We start from the raw sequence: 26014 nt of genomic DNA, 5'->3' as shown, positions 1-26014 counted from the left end.
AAATGCCTCCTGTTTCTAAAGTGTCTAAAAACCCAAATTGTCCATCTTTCTATAATCTCCACGACGTGTAAATAGTTATTTTATTAGTGAACTATGAGTGACAGGTTACGGCAGACGATAGGGCACACAGACTTATTGATCCATTAGCGACTGAGCTAGTGTACGAACTGACTGTTAGCACGCTATATAGCTTGCTTGCTAACAGTCAGTTCGCAAACTAGCTCAGTCGATTCTCTATATATATAGCTTGCTAACTGAGCAAGTTTGAGAATTGACTGTTAGCAAAGCTATATAGCTTGCTAACTGAGCCAGTTTGCGAACTGACTGTTAGCAAGCAAGCTATATAGCTTGCTAACAGTCAGTTCGCTTCTCTGTAATCTATATTGCAGAGAAAGTTCGCTCTTTTATTATTAACAATAACTTTCTATTGAATGGTGTTCAATGGTGGGAGAAATGAGAACTGAGCTAGTTTGAAATGAGAACTGAGCTAGTTTGCGAACTGACTGTTAGCACGCTATATAGCTTGCTAACAGTCAGTTCGCAAACTAGCTCAGTCGATTCTCTATATATATAGCTTGCTAACTTTGAGAATTGACTGTTAGCAAAGCTATATAGCTTGCTAACTGAGCTAGTTTGCGAACTGACTGTTAGCAAGCTATATAGCTTGCTAACAGTCAGTTCGCAAACTAGCTCAGTCGATTCTCTATATATATAGCTTGCTAACTTTGAGAATTGACTGTTAGCAAAGCTATATAGCTTGCTAACTGAGCTAGTTTGCGAACTGACTGTTAGCAAGCAAGCAAGCTATATAGCTTGCTAACAGTCAGTTCGCTTCTCTGTAATCTATATTGCAGAGAAAGTTCGCTCTTTTATTATTAACAATAACTTTGTATTGAATGGTGTTCAATGGTGGGAGAAATGAGAACTGAGCTAGTTTGAGAACTGACTGTTAGCACGCTATATAGCTTGCTAACAGTCAGTTCGCAAACTAGCTCAGTCGATTCTCTATATATATAGCTTGCTAACTGAGCAAGTTTGAGAATTGACTGTTAGCAAAGCTATATAGCTTGCTAACTGAGCTAGTTTGCGAACTGACTGTTAGCAAGCAAGCAAGCTATATAGCTTGCTAACAGTCAGTTTGCTTCTCTGTAATCTATATTGCAGAGAAAGTTCGCTCTTTTATTAACAATAACTTTCTATTGAATGGTGTTCAATGGTGGGAGAAATGAGAACTGAGCAAGTTTGAGAATTGACTGTTAGCAAAGCTATATAGCTTGCTAACTGAGCTAGTTTGCGAACTGACTGTTAGCAAGCAAGCAAGCTATATAGCTTGCTAACAGTCAGTTTGCTTCTCTGTAATCTATATTGCAGAGAAAGTTCGCTCTTTTATTAACAATAACTTTCTATTGAATGGTGTTCAATGGTGGGAGAAATGAGAACTGAGCAAGTTTGAGAATTGACTGTTAGCAAAGCTATATAGCTTGCTAACTGAGCTAGTTTGCGAACTGACTGTTAGCACGCTATATAGCTTGCTAACAGTCAGTTTGCTTCTCTGTAATCTGTATTGCAGAGAAAGTTCGCTCTTTTATTATTAACAATAACTTTCTATTGAATGGTGTTCAATGGTGGTAGAAATGAGAGGAAACAGCGGAGAGGAACTGGAGGAGGAACTCAAGACTAGCGCTAGCGGTTAACTCGCCCACGTCACCGAGACACGTGGAGTGTTTTAACTGTGCTACTTTCTGATCTTGCGAGGCCATTTGTCTTTTCTTTTTAATAACATAACATTAAACGTGTCCCCCTCCCCCCTCCCCCAAGCCCTTCCTGTCTCCGTCTGTAACACATCTTCCAGGCGACGGAGGACCTCTCTCTGTCACAATGTGCTCGCCATTCCTTCGTCTCCGTGACTGACAGACTACATAAACAGCTAAATCCGTGGCTCAGAGCTGTCTGGCAGCCGGGGCCCCCACCCCCCCACCCAGGCATGAGGCTGTACTCATCGCTGATGTCCTGGGGGCCTGTGAGGGAGGACGGAAGGCCGGGGGGCTGGCAGTGTTCTCGTACGCCTACATCTCCCCTCCCATGTGGATGCACAGTGTGCAGGCTGCTATTTCTGAGGACTGCATATCATTTGGCGTGGCGTTCTCGTGGTATTAACTTGTAATCTTCAATTAATTCACGAACATTTGGACATATATTTGGACGCGTGCGTGATGTTTCCAGTGATATATCTCACAGCAAAGCGTGTAATTCCTGCTTTGTGATGCCCAGAAGGGAAAAAGCCAGATCCAGCCAAAATTACAAAATGCTGTTTAACACTGAATTTCCTTCTATATTTGATGATTTTTATTTATTTTAATATCTGGTTACACTGAGTTTCTCAGAGTAAGGCAGTTTGAATAATCCTATCACGTTCACCTTCTCTACTTGTGTTTGCTTGAAACGTTTCAATTTGGAGAAAAGAGAAGGCGGATGTCTCCACCTGCTGGTGAGACTCTGAACAACATCCATCACACAAAAGAAAGCGCCTCCATTATCAACGCCAAAGGCCGTAGATTTGGTTTTCAAGATTTGTGGTGAAACGTATTGAAATTTCCAGAGTCTTTATTTGTGCAAAGGGAAACACCACATTCAGGCACCAGGTGACACTTTAAAAATGTTAAAAATAATACAATGGGACATATGCAGCGAAGGCTCTCAAAGCATTCTGTATTGCTTTCAGAATATTTATCCTCCCGTCGACCAACTTTTCCCATTTGATGTCATCTTGTAAATTGTTGTGCAACTTGTAACACTCTTGTCTCGTTGTGGTAAAGGAGGCGCGTGTCTCCATCTGCTGGTGGAGGTCTGAGCATCCATCCAGAGCTACATCTTTCCACAAAGAGCGTGCCTCCAACATTAACCCGTACGATATAATACACAATAACTTTCACACATCAGATTTTGTAATTGTAATATACCTTTTTTCGTTTGAAGGATTAAAACAGCTGCAGAAACAAACGCAGGTAAGTTTAGTCACATAGTGTCAATAACCCGTTACGCTACAACCTGCACTTAACTTCAAACGGTATATTTTCAGTTTAATATGCACACAAACGGTGCTTCAACATGTGTGCGTCTATAAATCCTGCATGACGTTTACTTTATATAGCCGCACGCTGTACGTGCATATGCATGTATACCACCCACTTCCTGTAGCGAATATGGTACTTCACCCATAACCCCCTGCTGTTTCTATATATATATAAAATAAATTATGCAGCAATTTACATGCGTGTCGTTTCTACTGATAAACAAGACAAATATTATTTTTTAAATCTTATTTATATTTTTTACTGTTTGTATAATCTCAGGTAAAGAAGATCTTGATATTACGGATATTTAAAAAGGCATTATGATAAATACTCCACGTCAGACTAGATTGTGTAAAAATACTGATCAATATTAAACTGAGTAATTCACATGGCAATTGATTATCCATGCCTTGCATAATACAACACTGATAAATAGGGGTAAGTCCCATAGCGAGGCATATGAATCCATATCTGTCGTCCCATTGGTGCAGCCGTCCCCACTGGTCACTGGACCACCAGCTGGATGATTTCCACGGCCTTGGCGTGTTTCGCGTGCGTGGAGTCCGACCTGTTGCGACCTCCCTTCTCCGCCGCGCCGGTTCTCTCGCCGTCCTCCGGCTGACCGCTCTGCTGGTGGCCGAACTCGAAGGCGATCCGGAGCTCCCCCATGTGGCAGTGGGGGAGGACGTCCGGGATCCACTCGATCACAAACGGGGCGGCCTCCTTCTGATCCGCCGGTCCTGCGGAGAGAACACGGGGGGGGGGCAAGGTCGTACAGACGGACGACTTCTTGGGACGATACTTCTGCGCGTGCTGGGGAGCGACGCCACTCACCGACTTTGAGGAAGGTGCGCAGCTCCATCGGCCGGATGGCCTGCGGCCGGTCCGTCCTGCAGCCCTCCGGTGGTTCTGGTTCAGGCGGCGGCGGCTCGGGGCAGCGGAAGCGTGAATAAGAGCCGTCGGCGTTCCTCACGAAACTCTGAGAGAGCTCGAGAGGCAACTGATGGACAGGCGGCGAGGCGGAGGGGAAAGCTTGAATGTATGATTATGGAGATATCTTCTCTGCTTTATGGAGAACAACGTTTGGAGGATTCACTGAGGAAATAAACCTGTAAACTGTGAAAGCGAGGGGGAAAAGATTCTTTACCTCCGAGGTGTCGAAGATGCGCTTGACTTGCAGGAGATTGGTGACGTGCCAGGTGTACTTGGAGAAGGAGCCGAGAGGAAGGCCGTCGTTCTTCACCAACGCTGACGACCACACAAACACATATTTAGATCATTTCTATATAATAATGTAAAAGTCCATTACAAGTAAAAACCTAATTCTAAATGTAGCGGTGAAAGAAGTAGTGAGCTCTTTTAATTGAGTATAAAAGAGGGTAGAAATACTCTTTACTTTACTTTGATTAAAATATGACCGAAAACTAGCGAAAAATAAAAGTACCCGTTGTGCAGAACGGTCCATATCAGAATAAAACACATTATTATATTAATTAGTGATTCACTAATGTGTTCAGCACTTTAATTTTAGTCATTTTATTTACTTTATACACTGATGGGTAGCGTAACCTAAAAATAATACATCATAATGTATTATTGATTTTATATTTAGTATCAATAAACTGATTCTGCAAAATAGAATAAATGGAGCGGTTTAAATAATTTCCTCCAAAATGTAGCGGACTATAAGTATGGAATGGAAATACTCAAGTAAAGTACAAGTATCTCAAAGTATTTTTTAAGTACAGCACATGAGTAAATGTACTGGGATACCTGTGTACAACGCACGATTCTCAGGTAGTGTGATAAGAAGGACCGAATGAATGGCGTCTAATTACATAATCAATATAATTCAGCATATAATTACGCTGTTGCACCTGTTGTGAAGTTGGGCAGCCTCCTCTTCTTGGAGCCCAGCGACAGACGCTGCTGCAGAGCGATGAAGAACTCCTGCGGTATGTGGAACACCAGAGGCTGTGGTTTCCCTGAAGGAAGCACATCAACACCTTTGACCCGTGTGCATTTAATAGTGCTTTATGACCTAAAAGAATTATTTGGGGAAAACGGAAGCGTTCTCTTTCTTTTGCAAAAGTTAAAACAGCTGGTTAGCGTAGCTTAGCATAAAGACTGGAAACGGGGTGAAACGGCTAGCCTGGCTTTGCCCAACTGGAACGAAATGGGGCGGTAGCTTCATACTTCTAGAACCAAATGTTATGACGGAAATGTAGCGTAATTTATATCTATAAGGCAGTATTCAACCATAATTCAAATATTATTGTAGTCAAAATACATGAAAAATCTTTGATTAATAAGTTAAGAGAGTTTCCGCCACATCAATCCATCAAATCTTGTTATTAAATCAACTTTAAAAATACACAACCCAGAATTTGTTATTAATAAGTCACTACTGATTTTAAAAGTCCTAATAAGGTCTTTTAAGGTCTGATTTAGTTTATTAAAACTGTATTTTCACGGGACACAGTTAGCTTAGCTTAGCTTAGCTTAGCATAGCTTACCCGGCCTCTTACATCTGGGTGGATTGCGTTACCATTGTACAGAGCCAGGCTAGCTGTTTCCCCTCGTTTCCAGTCTTTATGCTAAGCTAAGCTAACCGCTGAAGGCTTGTATTTACAGTGCAGACGTCTAACTCTCTGCAACAAACAGAATCACCTTTTGATATATTTCTCTAACTATGAACCATGTTTACCATCGAACTGGTAGTGCATCGTCTGGTGGATCCTCTCTGTGACGCCGGCCAGCCACTGCTGGAAGCCCATCGTCACCGTGCGCTCGTCCACGACCTGCGACCCTGAGACACAAACACACACATTAGAAGCAACGCGACACACACTCCATCATTATCCTCTTGGGGTTTTTCGAGGTGGGACACCCAGATATTTACTCTTTATGGCATGTCAAGTTTAATAAAAAAAGGCAAATGTTAGTCAAATAGTTCTAAAATGAAATGTTAAAATATGCCCACAGCAGTGCGACCCTGTTCTTTTCAATAGTGGATCAGGATTAGTGCTGCGGGATTAGACAAGAGGGGGGATGATAAAGATAGAGACAGATGTCTAAGACGATGTAAGGCTCTTTAACACAGCAAGAAAGATGAGGGGAAAAAAGGCAGATAGAGGAAAGAGGAGAGAGGAGAGAGGAGGCAGGCAGCACCTGGAGCCTTCAGCCCACCAGCACCAGGGGTTTTCCGACGCCCGAGAGAGAGGCAGGAAATTAAAGAACGACAGGACGGGAGAGATAAAGACAGAAAGAGGAGGAAGGAAGAGTGACGGCAGATATTTTGAGGACGTATTGCGATGAAACTACCAGAGAGAGATTCATCCAGGCGGAGTTTCTTCGTTCTGAGAGGAGAGTTGAGCGGGTCGGCCTGCTGCAGAGGCTTCTCACTGGGACCGACCACTCGACTGGTGGCGTTTTGTTGCACCCCTGAAGAGGAAGGCGACATTATATTAACCCAAATGACACATCGAGTGGTTTCAGATGGATATATAAAAAAAACAAAAAAAACACCGGCTCAGTTTTCTTTACCACCGGGCGTGTACTTGATGAAGGAGGCAAACTCTGACGCCAGTTTCTCGTCGCTCGCAAAGGCGCACACGCAGGCGTAGAAGTGGAGGCAGGGTTGCGGCGCCACCGGGCCGGGAGACGGAGGATGCGAGCCGGCGGATCCACCGGCGGCATCGACACCTGGTTTACTCTTTCTGCCGCCGCCGACCTGACAAGCACAGTGAAACACGGCATGCACCTGCTGCTGCTGCTGCTCTCTGACCTTTCTCTCGCTCTTTAAACCCTCAGACAGTCCACCGGCGCCCACGGTGAGATGCAGCAGCCCCAGGGGATGCTGGGAATCTACGTGGCACTTCACCACCAGCGTGTCCTTCGCCACGCGCTGCACCAGGGGGCCCGGAGACTCCGTGGCCAGCCTCCACAGCTCCTTCCTGGCTTGAATGGAGGCCTGCAAACCCTCCAGGACGGAGCTCTTCAAGGTCAGCGGCGTCGAACGGCTCCGACACTCGATCGCTTGCTTGATGTGGACGCAGAGGCTGTCCGAGGACTGTTTCGACCCCGCCGCCCCCGATTCCGCCTCGCCCTGATTTGACCTTTGACCCTGCCTGCACGACGGCAAAAAGCAGCGCCCCAGGTTGATGCGGGTCAGCAGGGTGGCGCCGTCGCCCGTCGCTATGGCCGTGTCCGTGGGGACGAGTTCAACGAAGCCCAACTGCGTGGCGGTGGCTCCTCTTCCTCTATGACACACTGAAAACACCTGCACTCCTGCACTTGACCCGCCGCCGCCGCCCAGGACTCCTCCTCCTCCTCCTCCTCCTCCTCCACCTTCGCGCTCCTTCCCCATTCCTTCCTCACTGTCTATTATCACTCTCACCACGTCCACCGCACATTTCTTGCTGCTCCTGCCCGCCGCCGAGGACGCATTTCTGAGGGAGATCCCGCACACCTTGTTCTTGCAGCTGAGCCCCCGGGTGCCGTTGTAGACGCCGCACTGGGGACACTTGCGAATCCCCCGCAGGGTGGCCCTCCCCAGGTTGGAGAGGAAGGCCGGGGTCGTGGACGCGGCGTTCTTCCTGCCGTCTCGCTGCTTCGCGGCCAGGTTGGCCTGAGCCGCGGCGGTCTGGGGAGTGGAGGACGAGACCGAGCTCGACGAGGAGGACACCGTCACTTCAGTTTCCATTTTGGGACTCTGTGTCACTCACGGTTCAGTCGGAACAGAAGGGATTCAAACCTGGACGAAGGGAGGAAAATAATTATACATTCCTGTGGAGATCAGATGGCTGAGAGGAGCTCTCTCTCTCTCTCTATGTTTAAATGGTGACGTTTGTTTTGTACGCGGGGAGCCAAAAGTTAACCCGACTGACAATTGAAACAGCTGTTTGACGACAACAGTTGAATAAGAATAGAAACAATGACCCATCCTTGGGAAAAGACACTGGAAGCTTTGTGTCAAAATGTGGGCAGATTTAAATGAGGAGCAGGCTCCTCTTCTCTAACCAATGAGAGCGTCGTGGTTCAGGAGAAAAACTATGCCGACAATGTTCTCTCCCGTCGCGCAACGCTGTGGAAATGGATTCAATTATCCTCAAAAAGTATTTCGACTTTAAATAACACATTTGGTCAAAATTATACCGTTTTTTTTAAATAGCCATTATGGAAGGAGTAGGGCAGTAATGTGTAAAGTAAAAAAAAAAACACATGAACTTTTTGTATACATTTATGTCCCTATATATTTAAGAAAGAGATATATATATATATATATTTAATTTAAAAAATATATATATATATACAGTATATATATTATATATACATACACATATATATACACAAATACACACATATATACACACATATATATATGTATATATACATACTCACATATTGTCACATACAGGTAGTAATATAGTAAATATTAACTCCTTTATGTAAACAGGTAGTAATATAGTAAATATGAACTCCTTTAATATAGTCAATATTAACTCCTTTATGTAAACAGGTTCTAATAGATATAGTAAATATGAACTCCTTTATGTAAAACAGGTTGTAATATAGTAAATATGAACTCCTTTAATATAGTCAATATTAACTCCTTTATGTAAAACAGGTTGTAATATAGTAAATATGAACTCCTTTAATATATAGTAAATATTAACTCCTTTATGTAAACAGGTTCTAATAGATGATAAACAGCCAGAGTATCTTAGTAGAATATGGACATTGGGATTCATTCATCATGCAGTGCGAGTAAAGGGAAGTTTTCTTATTATAATAAAAAATTAAACTTGCAATATTAACGTTAAACTTTATTTTTTTTTTAAAGACATTGCTTTCTTAAGTTTTGCTAACAATTTGACCCAATGAAAGGCTTCACAACGCTGCAGAATGCATCGCGTGGACGATCCACTGCGGCTCCACCTCGCCGTGGAAACGGGTCACGCGCGATCTCACCGTGCAATAAATGTTTAAAATACCTGAGTTCGGCTTCTGTTTGGTCGAAATTCATCTCGACTCTGGCCTCCAAAAACCGTCTCGACCGTCGCCATTCCTCCTTACATCCCGACAACCGCATTGCGCCTGTAACGACACTCCCCATTGGTCGGAGGCGGTCACGTGGTAGTAGAAATGGGGGCGGCCTCCTCGGGAGCGTTGACTCATGGGAAGTGTAGTTCGTGTTGAATGGCGGTCAGAGGCTTGTTTTCAGGCGTTTTCTGGTCGACTATAACCTTTAAAAACCCTTATACTTTATTTTTAAATAAATAAATATATATATTAGCAAAATGGCTTAACTAAAATACAGACTGACTATATATAGTATAACATTTAGCTTAAAGCACCACTGAACCAAAGCTGTAAGCCTGGCTTTATACCTTTATCTACCCAGTCAGGTGTTAATCCTCATTTAATGCTAGACGTTAAAAAGATAATATACAATGTTAAACTTTATATATAATATTAATACATAATATAAAAGAAATTGGGAATACAATCCACATTTACTTTCTCATACAATGACAAAAAAAAACGTGTAACCTTTTTGTAATGTGTTAAATTAATTTACCAATTGTCCCTAAAAATGTTTTAATACTGTTGAAGTCTTGTTCGATTCAACCAAGTGTCCAAAACCCAAATATTAATGTTACTAATACTAATGTTTAAAATTATATAAAACTGATACATTAAATATAATATAAAGTGATGCAGTTGTATTTCCGTATGTATTCACTGATTAATTAAGTTAAAAAAATAAAGTGAACATAATGACCATACAGTCGTACAACATTACATTTAGAGGTGCAGGTGTTCTGTTTTTTTTTGCATAGGCAAATCGTGCTTTGTACTATGTTCAGGCTGAAATATTAATCAACTAATCTACTTGCAGACAAACTAATAAGGAAATATGCTTATAGGAGTATCATTATTTTTAAGGAAAATATAAATGTGCTGCTTTTCTTCATGTCATATGATATAAAACTGAACATATTTAAGTTTTGACATTACAAAACATCATTTTCCAACAATTAATCGAGAAAATAATGACCAGATTAATCTATAACTGTGAATGTAATTCAGTTTCCAGGCGTCTTTGAGTTTTCTCTTTTTAAATGAAGTCTGCACACTTTGAATATAAAACACACTCGTGAGACGAACCCTCCAAGTTCCACCTGGTGTTAAAAGATAAGATGCAAACAGTGTAACTGGGAGCTGTTTTTTGTGTGTTTTTTTTACGCATCAGCATTTTAATGGGGACAAAGCAAAAACTCAAACCATGTTACTAAAAAGCATCGACAGATCCTCCCTCACAAAAAAAAAAAAAAAGGTTGAAAACATTCTTAGGCCCCGCCTACTCTTGGATGATTTCATTTGTTTAAAAAAAAAAATTAAAAAAAATCACTGATAAGGCAACACAATGGATTTTTCCCCCCAAACCCTATTAAAAATGACGGTGGCCACAGAGCAAAACTTGGATCCTCACATGGTTGTTTTCTTGATCTATAAAAACAAGTATTTAGGTGTAGGACAGAATAACTTAAGGATGCGTTACCGGTCAATCGAAAAGGCTCTTGCGTTGCATAGCAACGCTGCTCTTCGTCTGGAAGAATCAAATGATGCGCGGTGTCTACTGTACACGGACCAGCGCTGGACAGGGATGCTACTGTCAAACAGCTGTTTGTGGAGTCCATTAGCCCAAGCAGAAGCAAGCTCGCTCCCTTAATTAACATGTTGTCTTTATACAGATTCAGTACAATTGAACAGACTGGTTTGGTTATATACATAAAAACAGACAAGAGTATGGAATGCAAAAAACATAAAAAAAACAACCTAGTATTTCAAATTTTGTGAAAAGATATTTGTGCAATATTTATCTGCCTACAAGTAAGATAAGAGTGGCAGTTAATCCCTGCAATTGGTTCATTTGAGATATTGAAAATCTAATTTTAAAAATAAAGTTGACAGTCGACAGCCACTTAAGTGTTTTATAAACAAACATAAAAAGGTCTCATGACTGATGGTGTCACTGCAACATTTTTTTCTTGATAAGACAGTCCCGAAAATGAAACGCAAAACAAAAAAAAAACAAAAAAAAGAAAAGAAAAAAAAAGGCAAAAGCTCTTTATACAACATTATTTTAAAGTTGCTCAAAAAAAAAAGAAGAAAAAAGAAAAGAAAATGACAATGTTATCTGTTGCAAAAAGATGGCGTAGTCCTTTCTGTTTCAGGGGAACATGAAGTGGACATTGTTCTTGTGTGTAAAAGCATCAGTTCATGCACACACACACACACACACACACACGCACACACACACACACACATACACACATACACACACTTCTCATCCACAGACAGGATTTTCGTCAGTCTGTTCAGTCCTGTCCCCGGGAGATGAAAGTGAAGGAGCGCTGAATTTTAATTGTTTTTCCGTTTTTTTTTCCTCCCTCAACCTGCCTACTTCCGTCTTGCTCAGTGATTTCCTACATTTCACAGAATGACTTTGACAACACCCTGAGAACTGCCTCAGACTTGTTGGTCACTCTAGTGACAGGCGGACAGACCAGAAGTGAGAGTGAGAGGTTCCAATTGAGAGAAAGAAAACTTCTTCTTTTTTTTTTTTTTTTTATAATCGCACCCCTTCTTTACTCAATACATTGCATTACTTACTATGGATTAATGAGTGCCGTCTTGTTTGAAAAGTTGGTAGCCTCTCCTCCCTGTACGATTGTTAAACATTGGTATAAAATGCGGCCCTTGCTCTTTGGCTCTGAAAACAAAAACTAAACCTGGTGATTTTTTTTGTTTTAATTATAATTGGTTGATGTTCTTAAAATTCCAAAAAAAACGTGGCTGTGCTAGAAATATCTACACACGGTCTTATCAATTTACATTTGGCCAGTTATCTGCAGGCATTACAAAAATACGCCAAACAATAAAATGGGCTTAGGTGCGTTCGCATAGAGCTGTTTTTTTTTTTGACGGTGTTTACGTGTTCTGGAGTGGATCGTTTTTCTTTACACTTGCAGATTTTGGGCAGTGGGTGAAGTTATAGAATAGGCTGGTAAAGGTTGATTTAAAAAAAAAAAAAAAAAATGGCGTACCAGCTTCTCTAACAGAATAACCTTGTGTGGTGACAAGAGCGTCTAACGCACTCCTCGCACTCCCCTCCCTTCCTCCCCTCCCCCTCCCCCCCCCCAGCAGAGGATCATCCTCGTGGCCCTTAGAGGCTTTAGAGAGGCCTACTGTGATCGGTGATCAGTGGGTGTGGTAGCCGGCAGTGCTCATGCCGGCCGTGTTAGTGAGCACGGCCCCGTTGACGCCCTGCCCCGGCTCCACCATGGCGCCGTTGCTCACGGCGCCCACGCCTGTCCATCCGGCACCGGCGTGTAAATGACTGGAACGGCAGACAGAAACACAGCATTTAGGACTGATTTTTTTATTTTATTAAAACGACAGTTGTAAAGCTCGTCTGATCTGCGGGAGAACTTACACACACATATATATATATATATATATATATATATATATATATATATATATATATATATATATATACACACACACACATGCTATAAGTGTATATAGGGCCGGTAAAGCTGGATTTATATGTCTGCTCTAAGCCGTAACTAAGGCAGCTTCATGTGTAGGCTTTAAAGCTATTCTGTCAGTTTCTGACAGCGAATGTTGCGAGTAAAGACAACATGAAGGATGTCACTAACGCACGTCTACCTAAACCGTCTGCAAACCGTCACAGGGTGCACAAAATAGCCCCATATAGTCGGAAATTACGTGAAAAAACAAGGAAGCCGAACGCTTCGATTCCCGCGTCAGCACTCACTTGTAGCCCTGCTGATCCCAGGTCTGTCCGTAGACTCCGAAGCTCGGCACCTGCCACCCGTTGGGCACATACTGCCCGATCTGCTGGGCGGCGGCCGTGTTGCTGTACCACTGACCCCACTGGCTGTAGGGCTGCGCTGCGAAGCTCACCGTGTTCTGCTGAAATGATGAATAATGATATTTGATAAAAGAGACAAGAGGGTCGCATTTGCACCCCGGGGAGACGATCGAGCCACACGGTCCAGGGCGGCCGATCCTTTCGGTACATACCTGTGACATCTGTACCTGCTGTATGGGGCTAACCATGTCTGTCGTTTCTTTGCCCCAGTAACACTTCACCACGTAGCCCTCTATGGATGTACCATTGACGGACACGATGGCATGAGCTGCGGCTTCATGGGAGTTGAACCTGCACACGTGAAAAAGAGCTAAATTATAACGCCATCAGTCTGGTGAAGGTTTCGCTCTAAGCAGCTTATGTTACACAATTAAAACTACTAATGCCCAAGATATTTATCCTTTCATCAAAGCAAATGTTTAAATAAAAATACAAAACTGTGTTTCCTAATCATTTAAACTGGTTAATGCTTTAAAATAAATGTCTGATGGGTCAATCAAAAAAGTCGCCTTACCTCACAAACGAGTAGCCTTTGTCTGGGAAAACCCGGATTTCCATTATTTGGCCGAAAGGCGAGAAGGTCTGTCTCATGATTTGCTCTACAAAAGAAAATGAAACCAAAATAAATATTCTGCATTCAAAAAAAAAAAAGAAGTGCTTCTAAAACCCCCCCGCGGCTTGGTCTCCCTGTTGACACACTCACCTGTGAGACCTGTCGTGACTCCCCCGCAGTAGACGGTGCAGTTGCTGGGGCTGGACTGGTTCACCACCTCGTCAAAGGATAGCTGCTTGGTGTTGGGCGCTGAATGAACAGTTAAGAGCAGGTTTGTTATTTAATTTGTCGTAAAAAAAATAATAATAATACAACCGTGCGCCTCTACTGTACGAGCTGAATAAAAAAAAAAAAGAATGTGTATTTAATTCTTTGGGCGCCTAAGGCAAACGTGTCTGTTTGTCCCGTGAGAAACATAAAAAAGGGAAATTCCAGTCTTTTTGGGTTCTGAAGATGACCCAGAGAAAATCTGGAAACGTTTGTTAAGCATCAATTAATTCAAATACGGTGAACTCACTCTCGTTGGTAGTTTTCGGGGCAGGCTTCCTCGTGGCCCAGTTGGTCCTGATCTGCCTTCCTCCCAACCACTGGCCTCCCATCTGCTGTATGGCATTCTCCGCGTCCTGGTCATGCAGAGAGAGAGAAACAAGGGAACCTCCTCAAGACTTCCTCCCCGACAGCAGACGTCTTCACTGCATGTAAACCCTGCGCCCCAACTACGTTTAACAAAGAGCCTGCTAATGTGTCGGCAGTCCTCTCTAACACATGGGCATTACTGGCACACTTACCCATTTGTTGAAGAAGGAGACAAAGCCATAGCCTTTAGATTTACCTGTGGCCATGTCTTTCACCACTCGACAATCCCTGTGGACAAACGCAACACGGTCGGTCGGGAAAATTCAGTTCATGACATCAAATACGTGAAATTATCAGAGTAACTCACCAATTATATTAATGTTTTTTTTAATTCATTTATAATTTAACGAGGGCAATTTAAAGTTGGACATACGTAAGGGTTTGTGGCGAGTATGATTATTGTATTAATTAAATACAAATCCCTTGAAAAGACCACAACCAACAACGAATGTTGTGTGTATTGTGTATTAAAGCCCGATTTTCATTTTCTTTATTTAATATCCATCAAGAACCTTCTAAGAAGGTATTTAAAAGTACGCTAATGATGTAGCCCGTCTGATCTAAATTGGTTATAGAGAATAAACATATGGAATTACACAAATAACGATCACGAGAACACACTTACGATATTTTCCCAAACGGAGCAAAAGCTGCTTTTATGTCATCTGTAGTGATTTCAGGACTTAAATCTCCAACAAAGACGTGGAAGTGACCTAAACAAAACAAAAACACACAAACAACAATTTAACACAGATAGTATATCAGTGTGAACCTGACTTTATTTACTAAAACAATAAATAAAATGGCATAACTGGCGTTGCCATTTTGTACATCCTCTATTTTATTGTTGCAGGTATTATCACATTTTCATGTAGTTTTATCCAGAAGTTTTCTTTTTTTTTTTTAAATTAAACAAGTTTTTAAAATCACCTCGGTCTTATCGTGTTATTTAAAAGGAAGCGCACAAAATATGTTAATAGGAGAAAGCTTCGGAAATAAGGAAAAAAATGTTGTTGCTCGATTGAAACGTGTCATTTCAAGTACTTTATAATGTTTTTAATAGGTTTTTTTTATGCATTAGTAAATTAGTATGCACATTTTGTAAAAGGCACCAATGAGGCATGGGTCAGATGTTTGGCATGAGACAGACAAAAATTATAAAAAATACACACACACATACAATATATTGTGTATAAGTGTAGCACTGAAGGAAAGCAGCCTTCTCACCCCTGTATACCAGGACGTATATTTTCTACCTTTCCACCCTGAAGGAGAAACCGCGTAACCGTGACGAACTACTTACTACTTGTGTCTTTCTTTTGGCTGGTTGGCGTCGTGGCCCAGTTGACCTTGACCTCCTGCAGGAGAGACAGTCGAGAGCGGAAGGAAGAGGGAAAAAGGTGAGACGGGATGTACGCTTGCATAAGGGAGGAAGGTGCTTTTCTCTTTGATTAGAGGTTTTTTTTTTGTCACACACCAGTTTACTTTTATATTTTGTGATTGAGAATGTTTTTTTCATAAAGGTGGTCTCTCTGGGCCATACGTGGGTTCTTAAAACCAAACACGACAAAATCGATTCATCCATGATCTAATTTTACATACCTTTGCATTAGTTAATAAAACAGCAAAATACAGTGGAGAATATAAAAAAGGGATATCAAGATTTCACCTTCATAATCAGGAACATTTCAGTCTCAGTCAAGTAAAAAAAAAGATTTGGAGCAAAACTGTAGGAAGTGAGGTCCAAATAACAAGGGACTTACAAACAAGTGATTTTTACGAACTTGTTATACTCCTCAAATGGTCCTTCAATACCTGTTGAGGATAAAATATTTTCAACTGAATGTATTTCTCTTCAAGTTGCTCTTATGTGGATTCTACGTGGAAATAACTTTGCAAAAAAGAACACATGGCAGTAAAGATGTGAGGGGGACAGAAGAGCATCAATTCAAGGAGATCAAAGACATGGAGCATGACGACACAGCAGGGCCATGTTACATCAATCAGTCAACATGATGGAAAACGCACTTTGAGGAACAGCTTAATTAAAAACAAGACAGAATGATGCATTAAGGGACAATAAGTATTTAGAACGGGACATTGTTTACGCCTGTTTTAATACACAATGCAATTTTAATATCACACAATACTACAGCTGTGTGGAGATTTTTTTTAAAGGCTTTCATAACCTAATTGGTCAAATGTCTAAACAAGTGTGATGAATGTGAAAATATTCTGATGCATTTAACAGTTAGAAAGTTAATTAATTAATATAAAGTAAAATATCACTGGCTCCAGCTTCTCCACTGTGTGGATATTTTACTGGGTTTCATAGTTTTTTATAATATTAAACTGAAAACAGGACAAAACACATATTCTACACCTATTCTACTTAATAGACCAAACAATCCATTTAAAAAAAGTCAATATTAGCACTTGTTTACTTTATATAAAAAAGGCCCTAGGATGCAAAACTGACTGCATGAACAGAAGACTTGGAAAATAATTGATATTATTGTTCTGTAAAAGTATGACACTGTCAATAATGCTAAAATGTATATTAACATATTCATAGTTTTCAGTGCGTGTTCAAAATCTAATTACTTTGAATCCATCATGGCTTTTGTCTTTTTAAATCCAATCACTTGAGGCCTCTACTGACTTGTGTTAATACCACGAGAAAGCAAGAAACTATTTCAATGAATAACGAAAAGCTCACATTGAGTATTAAGGCGTCATGATATATATATATATTTTTTTAATGCACAGCAGTAGTGTTACAGAGTCGCTGGTGTTCCCACCGCGGTCATTTCAGATTGTAGCACAGAAGAATTACGTGCGCAGGGGAATAAACAAATGAAGTGGTCGCAGGAAACAAGGAAGTAAGATGAGCTCTTAAAAAAAAAAGATACAAGTTTTTCCAGTTGCTTCATTTCAACCATGCCCACCCAGCCTCGCCATAGTTGACTCACCCAGGAGATATGATAGCTTACCTTACCCAGTATTTTCCGACCATTCATGGCTGCGATTGTAGCAGTGGCATGTCTATACTCATAGAACTCCACAAAGCAGTACGGATCGTGACCTGCCGTCTGGAGTGGGACAAGAAACACAAATGTTATACACCATCGGGGGTCAAAACTGGACTCGACAGGTTCCCCCTTGCCTGGAGATTGTAAAACGCTACGTCGAGCTAGTTAATATAACAACTCAAAAACAATTGAACAAACAGATTTTTCCAGAGCCGGACGATAGTAGCAGCTAATCTCAGCTTCCTTCCTTCCTTCCTTCTCTTATGAGAGTTGCCCCTGCGCAGTGCTGATTGAGCACTTGTGAATAAAAATGGCAGCTTCAGCATAAATGAGCGTTTCAATTATCCTGGAAACAGGAGTCCGAGTTGGTGGCGTTAAGAGGTTGTGGGCGAAACTTAAATGAAGATTAAACATGACAATTAAGTTAATAAATAAAAAAAAAAATTCTAAACGGGGTACGGAACAAATATTAATGGCGAATGCTGCAGAATAATCCTGGACTCTGGAGGAAATGTTGTGCATCAACAGGATGGACATTCAGAAAAAGGTGAGCGAGGGTAAACCAGACCCCACGGTTGGGGAGCAATATATTGATTTATGAATTCTCAAGAGGTTGTACAATGGTTGTCCTTGGATTGTGCTGCCAAAGGCGCCTGTTGTAATCCAAGCATCTTCTAAGGCAAGGGGGAGGGGGGGTTGGAAGGGGGAGGGGGGACAAATAAACTCACATCTACTATCATTTTGCAGCTTTTGCAGGGTCCAATCTGGCCAAACAACTCTAAGATGAGGGCCTCTGTCACGTCCCGGGACAGATTCCCCACATACCTACAATGGACAAAAGACAGTGTTGTAATGGATACATGTAACATCTTGTACTATATAAATGGATACATGTGACATCTTGTACTATATAAATGGATACATGTGACATCTTGTACTATATAAACGGTAGAGGTAGCCTAAACATTACGTTAACTTGTTCCTGAGGCAATTAACCAGTCGCTCTGGGTCCAGGCAGTGTTTTTAGAGTGTATTTGTTTACACACATACTTAAGATCGCCAGGTAAAGCCCTGGTTACCTGCCCGATTACAACGCTGTTCTACATTTTCCTGTAGTGTTTTTTTTAAAAAGGGAGCATTTTTACAAATCCATATTCCCATTAAATAATATTATTGAGACTGGCGTATGTGTAAATGCCAAAAACCACACACAAACAAGAAGAAGAAGAAGAAGAAAGATAGCAGCACCCCGGCAGTAATCACATTTAAAACACACGCAAGAAAATGCAAACATCTCCAGACAGTTTATGTCAAATAAATACATAAATGCAGCGTGCATTTAATTAAAAAAAATAAACAAGAGAGCAACGAGGGACAGATTGTACCATTAAGATATCTGCCCTCCCCTGACCTCGTCATGCAACACTGCTGGCTTTAAATAGATTTAAGTTAATCTTAGGTGGCAATTAAAAATAAACCCGTTTTGTGTAATAACACTAGCCATTAACACGGATCCGCTCCAAGGCCCGTCCGTGCATTGATGGTTCCTATCGCCCCGGCGTTGTTGGAGGTGACGGCACACACCAAACTCCGTGGAGGAAGAAAAAAAAACAAACCAGTCCAGTGTTCTTCCTGCCCGTCGTCGGACTTACTGGCCCCGGAGAGCCGCTTCTCGCACGCGGCCAATCCGTGCGAGTCGCCGTTTTAAATTCGGCACACACTAAAAACACGTCAAGCCCGTATTTATTAAACAAAATGACATTTATTTATCTTTCCTCCATGGCGAGCAGTGCGAACCGACGCGTTAAATTTGAGCTATTCGTGGCGTTAGTTAACGGCTGAGGCGAATTCACCAGATGTTAGCTCGATACGGTGCGCTGGGTTATCACCGAGGCTATTCGGTTCAAGACGTCACACAATTTCTGGCTTTATCATAAGAGTTAAACGTCCAAAAACGACCCCTTTTTGTTGTTTTTCTTGGTGGGATAATACGCTGCTAACCTAGAGCTACGTGACGACTACGAGCGGTTTAAGCTAGCGGCAACGCAGACGCGCGCGCACGCACACAGCACACTTACAGGGTTTTGGGCTGGTCATCGTCCATTCTGTTTAACTTGCCGGCCGAGAACAAGTCGCAACCCGGAGAGAAAGTCCACGACTGTCGCGGGGCTAGCTGCCTGTAACGCCCGTCAAGTTATTCTATTGCGCAGTGGGAACTGCTTAACCGCCGCTGAGTGAACAATGGGGGCCGCCGACAAAGATGGCGGAGCGACCGGAGCCGAGGCGAAACGCGCATGCGCAAGCGAGACGGCCAAAGGCAACGTCAAGGCATGTTACGAAAATACTGACGTTTCTCTCTCGTGTGTGTTTACCAAAAAATGTTTCCAATGAAAGATACGAGCCGTACTTTTTTATTATATTATATTTCTTCATTTGATTATCTCCTGTTATTTCCTTAGTTGATGTACTTTATTTTAAAATGTTATTCTATTTATTGTGTCACCACACCATTAAGTACATGGTCTTGTACAAGTGACTTTCCTTTAGCCCTAAAATACATTTAACCAAATGCCAGAAAAACATGCATTTCTTTCAGCTGTATACATGTAACTCATACCTGTAAAGGTATTACATTCATCATTATATATATATATATATATATATACATAGACAAACAGTACAGATTTAGCTCCCTTTGAGGACTCACTACTGTATATATTTAGTTTTTTATATGCTTAAAAATAAATTTCCACATTACTGGAAATTATATTTGGAAGAAAAATCGCACTTAACCATCTAAATGTGTGAAATGTGTTCTTTGCTGCCTCATGAGTCCCAGAAGCTTCTTTCAAATAACAACATAACAAGCTGACACAATGTTTTAATTATATTTCTTAGGAGGTAACTTGTGTACTTCCTTTCAATTAAAGCTATATTTTGATCCATAAACACATGTACAAGTTGAAAACTGGCATTAAGCGCACAGGTAAACCCCATGAATCTATCTCGCTTACATATAAAATTTGAGTTATAACATAACAAAAGTTGTTTTCAAGCTATAACTCGCTCAATTCAATTCTCAGCTTTTCCAAAATGGCAAAATTGACACTTTGAGACTTAAAAATAAGATCATGTATATTTTATTGTATAATACACAACCATGTCCAGTGAGTTACTTTAATTCCATCCGGGTAATATAAAAAAAGAAAGAAAAATCCTTGTAAAATATCTTAGAAATATTACCTCGCTGTATATAGGAAAGAGCTCACATACAGTACAACACAAATCTCCCTTTCTTTCCTGCGTTAATTTATTTTTTAATAAAGAACAAATACATCAATTACATTTACCAGCAATTATATATAAAACAAACTCCCCACCCAAAAAAAAGTCCAGTGGTTTTTCCGTGGCTGCGCCCTGATGCCGTCACATGCTGCTCTGATGAAAACAGTCCTGCGCAGCGTGAAAGACATCCAGAGATGAGTCGAGCTTCTCCTCCGCTCGGTCGCTCCCTCATCTCGGGCAGACATTGTGGTCGGTGACGAGCTTCTCCATCCTCTTTATCTTGCGTTTGTTCTTGGGCATGGGTTTGTCGTACATGCCGTTCTTCAGTAGATGCTCCTTGCTGTGGTGAACCTGAGCGCCGTGCTGCAGCTGGAAGGAGCACAGGGCTTTCAGGGGCCTCAGCAGAACCTGCGTGGAGTGGTAAAAACACAATACACATATATATTTTACACGGAAACCTTTCGTTTTATCCAGAGAAAAAACATATATGTACTGTAAATATTTGGTAGCTTCTTGTCCGTTTGTAATTTGATACACACGCGTCAGTGTCGTGTCAACAGATCGATTCTGCTTCTCTTAGAAGTGGATAAAAAAAAATAAAACGTGGACTTCACCTCTTGGATGTCGTCGTTCCGCTCCAGGACGGACAGGGCGACCGCGGCGCATTCCAGCGTGGACAAACAGATGTTGGAGGGTTGCGTACGGATCACATACTGACTGGAAAGAGTCCGATTGAGCTGCACCTGGGGAAACCAAAAGCAGGAGGTGATTAGCGACATATGGCTTTTAAAAGCTAATTTTCATGGAATTAAACCTTGTTTGTTATACCATTTATGGCCGTGATTTAATGAATCTACAATCGGTTATTGCCTCTGTATATTAGTTTTCATTGTCAGCCATTACTGTGCTGGATTTGTATCGTCTTCACACGTACAAAGAACTCGGGAAGTCAATAAGTGGATTAAATTTAATCTAATTGACGTCAGCCTCACTCATGCAAACCAAACGTTTTCCTGCTGCTGCGTCACATTAAAGACGCTCAACTGGCAAAGACACGGGGGGTGGCTTTTATTGTGAAATATTTAATGTCGCAGGGCGTAATGAACAAGAGGTGTTCTTTATTAAAGTGTTCTTTATTAAAACAACACGAGTCTGTCAACTGTGCTGTAAACGCATCAGTTGTTCTGCCGTTTGTTTTCCGTTGTGTTAATCTGCACTTGTTGTGCCCACCAGTAAATCGCAGATGTCGTAATATCAAGCTGTCCTGAAAGTGTACAACTGTAGGAGCTTAAAAAAAAGAAAAGAAAAAAGGGCAATTATAAGTAAAATAGAAGCATGAAAGCACCCATAAAAACTCAATATCTCTATTATTGCATTAAGCCAGAACATTATTAAAAAAACAAAACTAAGGGCCTTTAAGGTCAAATTAGTTGTTTCTAAAAGCAGCTTTCCCGTTAGCGGGTGTGATGGAAGAATGTGGATAAAGCACTCTGCTCTATTCCAGCAAGATGTTGTGTCTGAGGCCTCATTAGAAGTGACAACACAGTTATATATACACACACACACACACACACACACACACACACACCTGTTTCGGCAGGTGGAACAGGCTGTTTTTGAGGAACATGTTTTTGGCCTGGCTCCAAGTGCCGTCGATGATGATCACGTTATGTTTCACCGCTCCTACTTCCTGTTGTCGCACCAACTCCTCCAGGTTCCGGGATTTGGGACCCGGGTACAGGATCAGCGTCCGGCTGTCCCGACACACCGCTGCCAGCTCCGGGTGCCTAAAGAGGGAAAAAAAAATAAAAATGTATCAAGAGAAATCCGATGTTTTGAAATCAGCGTTACGAACTAGAAAACCGGCTTTACTTTTCCTCAGTGAATCTCCGTCCCACGATGACGTTGCATTTTCCTTGCGGCAAGCAAGCGGCGAGCAGCGGCACGGTGCGAAGAACTCTGCTCTCCTGAAAGCACACGAGAGGTTAGAGGAGCCACTAATGGAGGTGGTCGGCATTAGATTTACTGGTTTGGGTAAAAGGCAAAACAAACAAAACAAAACAACAACAAAAAACATTTGTGTGAATGCAGCTTATTTAAATAGATTAAATATCAATCGTGTAAATAACTCCCCATAATAAACATGATTTAGTGCCTTTTATTAATCTAACAATACGATAACAAATAGAAAGGGTGTAAGTAAGTAACTTTTCACAGACAAAAGGTTTCACAAAGTGCAGTTCAGTAAAATAAAACAAATTGACAATTAATAACAGGGGCCAAAAAGGAGCAGCGTAAAATACACAGTAAAAGAAAAGATGGTGCCGTAAAAAAACAATAAGAAAAATAAATAAGGGTGATAACACGGTGTACATCCAAAAATATACACAGATCAACTCTAAGGACCGTAGACGTGTATGAGAAGTGGCATGGCTCGGTATGCATAATATAAAATCTGAATTATAGGGAAGGGGTCTCTCAATACCCAGTGTAGGAGCTATATATTTGATGTTAGCATTTAGCAGTATTGTTTAATTACGCTGTTTGCTTAGATCCTTTGGGATATATGAGGATATCTTTTTCTTTAGTTTAGTTTGACTTGTGTTTGTTTTTGATGCGTCGGACAAATGGCCACTACACTCAGAATGAACAGGAAGAATGATTATAGCAAAGAAAACTGGTCAATAACGAAATATCCTCTTTAAAAAAAAAGGTAAATAATAATAATAAATGTTATTTATATAGCGTTTTACAAGGTACTCAAGGCACTTTACATGATTAAAAAACAAAACAATGGAAGCAACGACTGATGGTGCTTCGGCCATATCCGACACCGGTAACAACAACTCACCTCTGCAGGGTGCTGCACCACGTACAGGCACGTGGAGACCTCCAGGGGTTGTGTCGGGAGGAAAGGACACAGACACACCTTCTGAGGGCGACTGCATTGGGGGGGGGAGAAGAGTTGAAGACGTGAAGCTGTGTCAAGCTTTTTAATGCAACATTAATCTGTCCCCCTCATTAAAGCATGCCGGGTTACTCGAGGAGGAGGAGAAGCGTCCCACCACACTACTATGTCGTCGGCTAGCTAGCTAGCATTTTTAACTTTCCCGTGAATTCGGCTCACCGGCACCGCAAACACGTCGGTCTCCTCTCGCCGACCTCCACCGGGAGCGCCGCCAGGTCCCCGAACGCGTCGACGAGCCCGTCCTCCGCCGACGAGCTGTCGCCGGCGGCGGCTCCGTTTTCTTCAGGAGAGACCGAGGGGCAAAAGCCGGGGACATGGTCCATTGCTAACTGATGCAAACAAAATAAATATATATATATATAGATGTAGAAATACAGCAACTAGAGACACCGTGAACCCGTTAAACCGGTTGCACAAAAACCGGTTGCACAAAAATGTAAAAGCTGGGAGTTGTATTTTTTTTTTTTAAAAAGCTCATTATGTGCACACCTTAATTAATTGTGTTGGTCTAAATATGCATTTATTACATTATGGTTTATTTATCTGTGTGAATCAGCATTTCCGTTCTATCTGCTGTGTTTCTATCGACTGTATTTCTAAGCCATCGACTCACAGCTGCCACCTGTCGATGTGGAGGAGAAGGAAAAAGGTGATTTAAAAAAAAAAAAAAAAGTCATACAATTTGGGGAAATGCTCATTTGTAGCACTGGATGTCACCAGAGTGCATTTAACACACCCCTCGGTCTACCAAAACAACTCGTACTGCACCTTTTTACTTCAGTTTATATCATATTTACACCGCGTTTGTGTATGTTTGTATTAATATCTGCGACTTTCCTCTTCAAGGTCACTTTAAGGTCACTGCTGAGCTCCATATGGGATCCAGTGGATTCAGGCCGACAGTGTCTGCAAATAATGCTTGACCTAAACCAGCTTGAATGACCCGTCTCATGTAAAAACAACTAAAAAAAGCATCTATACACTGTCATAAACATAATTTTTGCCTGATATTTGGTGTGGATAATGTAGACACACATGCACAGTTACATTGTTTGTGTGTGTAAGAATATGCACATGTTTGCACATATTACACTTGTTTTTATTTATTCCTTTGACTGTTTACAAAAAGAGTTCGCCGACTCCACAAGTGGAGCCGAGGTGTCAGGTTAACAGCCGGAGAGGCTTATTTATAGCTGAAGATCTGCACTGAAGTCACATCGACACCGACACGTTCGCGCTCACCCTTTTTCTTTTTTTTTTATTCACACTCGTGACCCAAACACGCTATGATTCATGCACCAACCGCTCAAACAGTCAGAGACTGGATGAAAATAAATAAATAAGGAACATTTCCTCCTGGATATTTGGTCAATGTGATAGTAACTGTTTTAAAAAAGGTTTAGAACTTTAACTTTAATAATTTAATACAAACTATTTGGCACTTTTAAATATGAAAAGTAAAGAATTTCCCTTAATTTTAAGACCTTGAAGACACATCAGCAACACACCTGTTGAACACACAGCAGCTCACCTAAAGTATTACACACTGTCCTTTGTCTTTAGCTGAACTATCGCCTACTTTATCTGCATGAACCTCTGTTTTAGCCAATTCTGGCGACTTGACATCTACTTTTTCCGCTTCAGTTTGTTTCGTGGCCGCCTCACTCTCGCTCGTCTCCGTTCCTTCTACCGGTTCGGCGTCTCTCTCGTGAGCCGCGGCTGGTTTCGTGTCTCTGACGCCGGCTGCGCTTTCGGTTTGCGGGGACTCCATTGCCGCCAAGGCGTTTTGAAGGAGGGCAACATCGCAGACGGGCCTCGTCGTTTCCCCTCCGTCTCCCTCGTCGGCAGTCTCCGCCGGTGACGCCGTCTCTTTCTCCTCCACCCTGTGCTCCTTCTCGCCGGCCTCTTCCTTTTCCTGCGCTGCGACGTCGACCGGAGTCAAAGGTGTGAGGTCCAGACAGGCCTTCGGAGAGGACGAGGCCTTTCTCCTTGGAGGGGCGACTGGCTTCCGCGATTCCTGATCTGTTGCGACGTCCTTCTCGTCCAGATCGTCTGCGCTTCCCCAGTCGGGTTCTTCCGAGAGAAACTCGAAGCTCGAGACGCCGAGCGGATCCACTGGGATTTTAGCCACGTTCTCTACCTTGATGGAGACGTTTTTGCTTTTTTTGTCTTTACTTTTTTTTGGAGTTGTTTGGAGTTCGTCCTCCCCGAGAGATCGGGAGAAAGGCTCTACGTCCAATGGAGAAGAGTTGGCACTGGACCTTAAGAAGTCCGTGATTTCCTCCTCGGAATTTGGCGCTTCACCTTTTTCAGGCGCGGAAAGCAAATCGACAAAATCATACAAATCTTGGACCAGTACCCGAGGACCTTCCTCTGGGGATTTGTCTTCGTCGGACGGCTCCACAGGAGTCTCATCTATGAGGACATATTTCTCTAGATACCCTTGGGCCTCCCGGTCTGATTGCCTGCTGTGGAAGGACTTCTCGGACGTCACAC

At 42.0% G+C, this 26014-nt stretch overlaps 3 protein-coding genes across 8 annotated transcripts; all 3 read right to left on the bottom strand.

Moving 5' to 3' along the window:
- Window positions 1-2608: 2608 nt before the first annotated feature.
- c12h2orf42 (chromosome 12 C2orf42 homolog) lies at window positions 2609-10818 on the bottom strand. Of its 3 annotated transcripts, XM_034546308.1 has the most exons (8): window positions 9071-10818; window positions 6621-7830; window positions 6399-6518; window positions 5782-5883; window positions 4952-5059; window positions 4222-4322; window positions 3909-4074; window positions 2609-3814 (listed from the first exon to the last, which is right to left on the bottom strand). In XM_034546308.1, exons 2-8 carry the CDS (start codon window positions 7777-7779, stop codon window positions 3579-3581), a joined length of 1992 nt encoding a protein of 663 aa, XP_034402199.1. In that variant the 5' UTR covers window positions 7780-7830; window positions 9071-10818; the 3' UTR covers window positions 2609-3578. The 3 variants fall into 3 exon arrangements, with proteins under 3 accessions (XP_034402199.1, XP_034402200.1, XP_034402201.1); XM_034546309.1 differs by lacking the exon at window positions 2609-3814 and having other exon boundaries at window positions 3919-4136; XM_034546310.1 differs by lacking the exon at window positions 2609-3814 and having other exon boundaries at window positions 3919-4106.
- Window positions 10819-11519: 701 nt separating this feature from the next.
- On the bottom strand, window positions 11520-19542 carry LOC117740123 (nucleolysin TIA-1-like). 4 transcript variants are annotated; one of them, XM_034546311.1, is made up of 12 exons: window positions 19344-19542; window positions 17994-18090; window positions 17227-17325; window positions 15537-15591; window positions 14859-14946; window positions 14386-14461; window positions 14115-14220; window positions 13748-13846; window positions 13559-13643; window positions 13197-13335; window positions 12928-13085; window positions 11520-12483 (listed from the first exon to the last, which is right to left on the bottom strand). In XM_034546311.1, exons 1-12 carry the CDS (start codon window positions 19367-19369, stop codon window positions 12345-12347), a joined length of 1167 nt encoding a protein of 388 aa, XP_034402202.1. In that variant the 5' UTR covers window positions 19370-19542; the 3' UTR covers window positions 11520-12344. The 4 variants fall into 4 exon arrangements, with proteins under 4 accessions (XP_034402202.1, XP_034402203.1, XP_034402204.1 ...); XM_034546312.1 differs by having other exon boundaries at window positions 11698-12483; window positions 12928-13082; XM_034546313.1 differs by lacking the exons at window positions 17994-18090; window positions 19344-19542 and having other exon boundaries at window positions 11698-12483; window positions 15537-16048.
- An 847-nt stretch (window positions 19543-20389) lies between these two features.
- dtwd2 (DTW domain containing 2) lies at window positions 20390-23860 on the bottom strand. The gene is made up of 6 exons (XM_034546847.1): window positions 23678-23860; window positions 23402-23492; window positions 22423-22517; window positions 22139-22337; window positions 21165-21293; window positions 20390-20958 (listed from the first exon to the last, which is right to left on the bottom strand). Exons 1-6 carry the CDS (start codon window positions 23839-23841, stop codon window positions 20779-20781), a joined length of 858 nt encoding a protein of 285 aa, XP_034402738.1. The 5' UTR covers window positions 23842-23860; the 3' UTR covers window positions 20390-20778.
- Between the last annotated feature and the right edge of the window lie 2154 nt (window positions 23861-26014).

This window comes from Cyclopterus lumpus, chromosome 12 (assembly GCF_009769545.1).
Source record: "Cyclopterus lumpus isolate fCycLum1 chromosome 12, fCycLum1.pri, whole genome shotgun sequence".
NCBI classification, from domain to species: domain Eukaryota; kingdom Metazoa; phylum Chordata; class Actinopteri; order Perciformes; family Cyclopteridae; genus Cyclopterus; species Cyclopterus lumpus.
Note: the sequence above shows the minus strand (reverse complement) of the source record. Positions and strands in the feature narration are given on the sequence as shown.

Bases quoted from the DNA above. Each gene is read 5' to 3' on its own strand.
- dtwd2 (XM_034546847.1), bottom strand. From the start codon at position 23,841: ATGGACCATGTCCCCGGCTTTTGCCCCTCGGTCTCTCCTGAAGAAAAC. The intron at 22,518-23,401 runs GTGAGTTGTTGT...GTGTGCTTTCAG, and splicing joins TGGTGCAGCACCCTGCAGAG to GAGAGCAGAGTTCTTCGCAC. The intron at 22,338-22,422 runs GTAAAGCCGGTT...TTCCCTCTTTAG, and splicing joins CGGAGATTCACTGAGGAAAA to GCACCCGGAGCTGGCAGCGG.
- LOC117740123 (XM_034546311.1), bottom strand. From the start codon at position 19,369: ATGGACGATGACCAGCCCAAAACCCT. The intron at 14,947-15,536 runs GTAAGTAGTTCG...TGTTTTGTTTAG, and splicing joins CCAAAAGAAAGACACAAGTA to GTCACTTCCACGTCTTTGTT. The intron at 14,221-14,385 runs GTAAGTGTGCCA...CTGCATGACCAG, and splicing joins TCTCCTTCTTCAACAAATGG to GACGCGGAGAATGCCATACA.
- c12h2orf42 (XM_034546308.1), bottom strand. From the start codon at position 7,779: ATGGAAACTGAAGTGACGGTGTCCTCCTCGTCGAGCTCGGTCTCGTCC. The intron at 6,519-6,620 runs GTAAAGAAAACT...CTTCCTCTTCAG, and splicing joins CATCAAGTACACGCCCGGTG to GGGTGCAACAAAACGCCACC. The intron at 4,075-4,221 runs GTAAAGAATCTT...CCTGTCCATCAG, and splicing joins GCATCTTCGACACCTCGGAG to TTGCCTCTCGAGCTCTCTCA.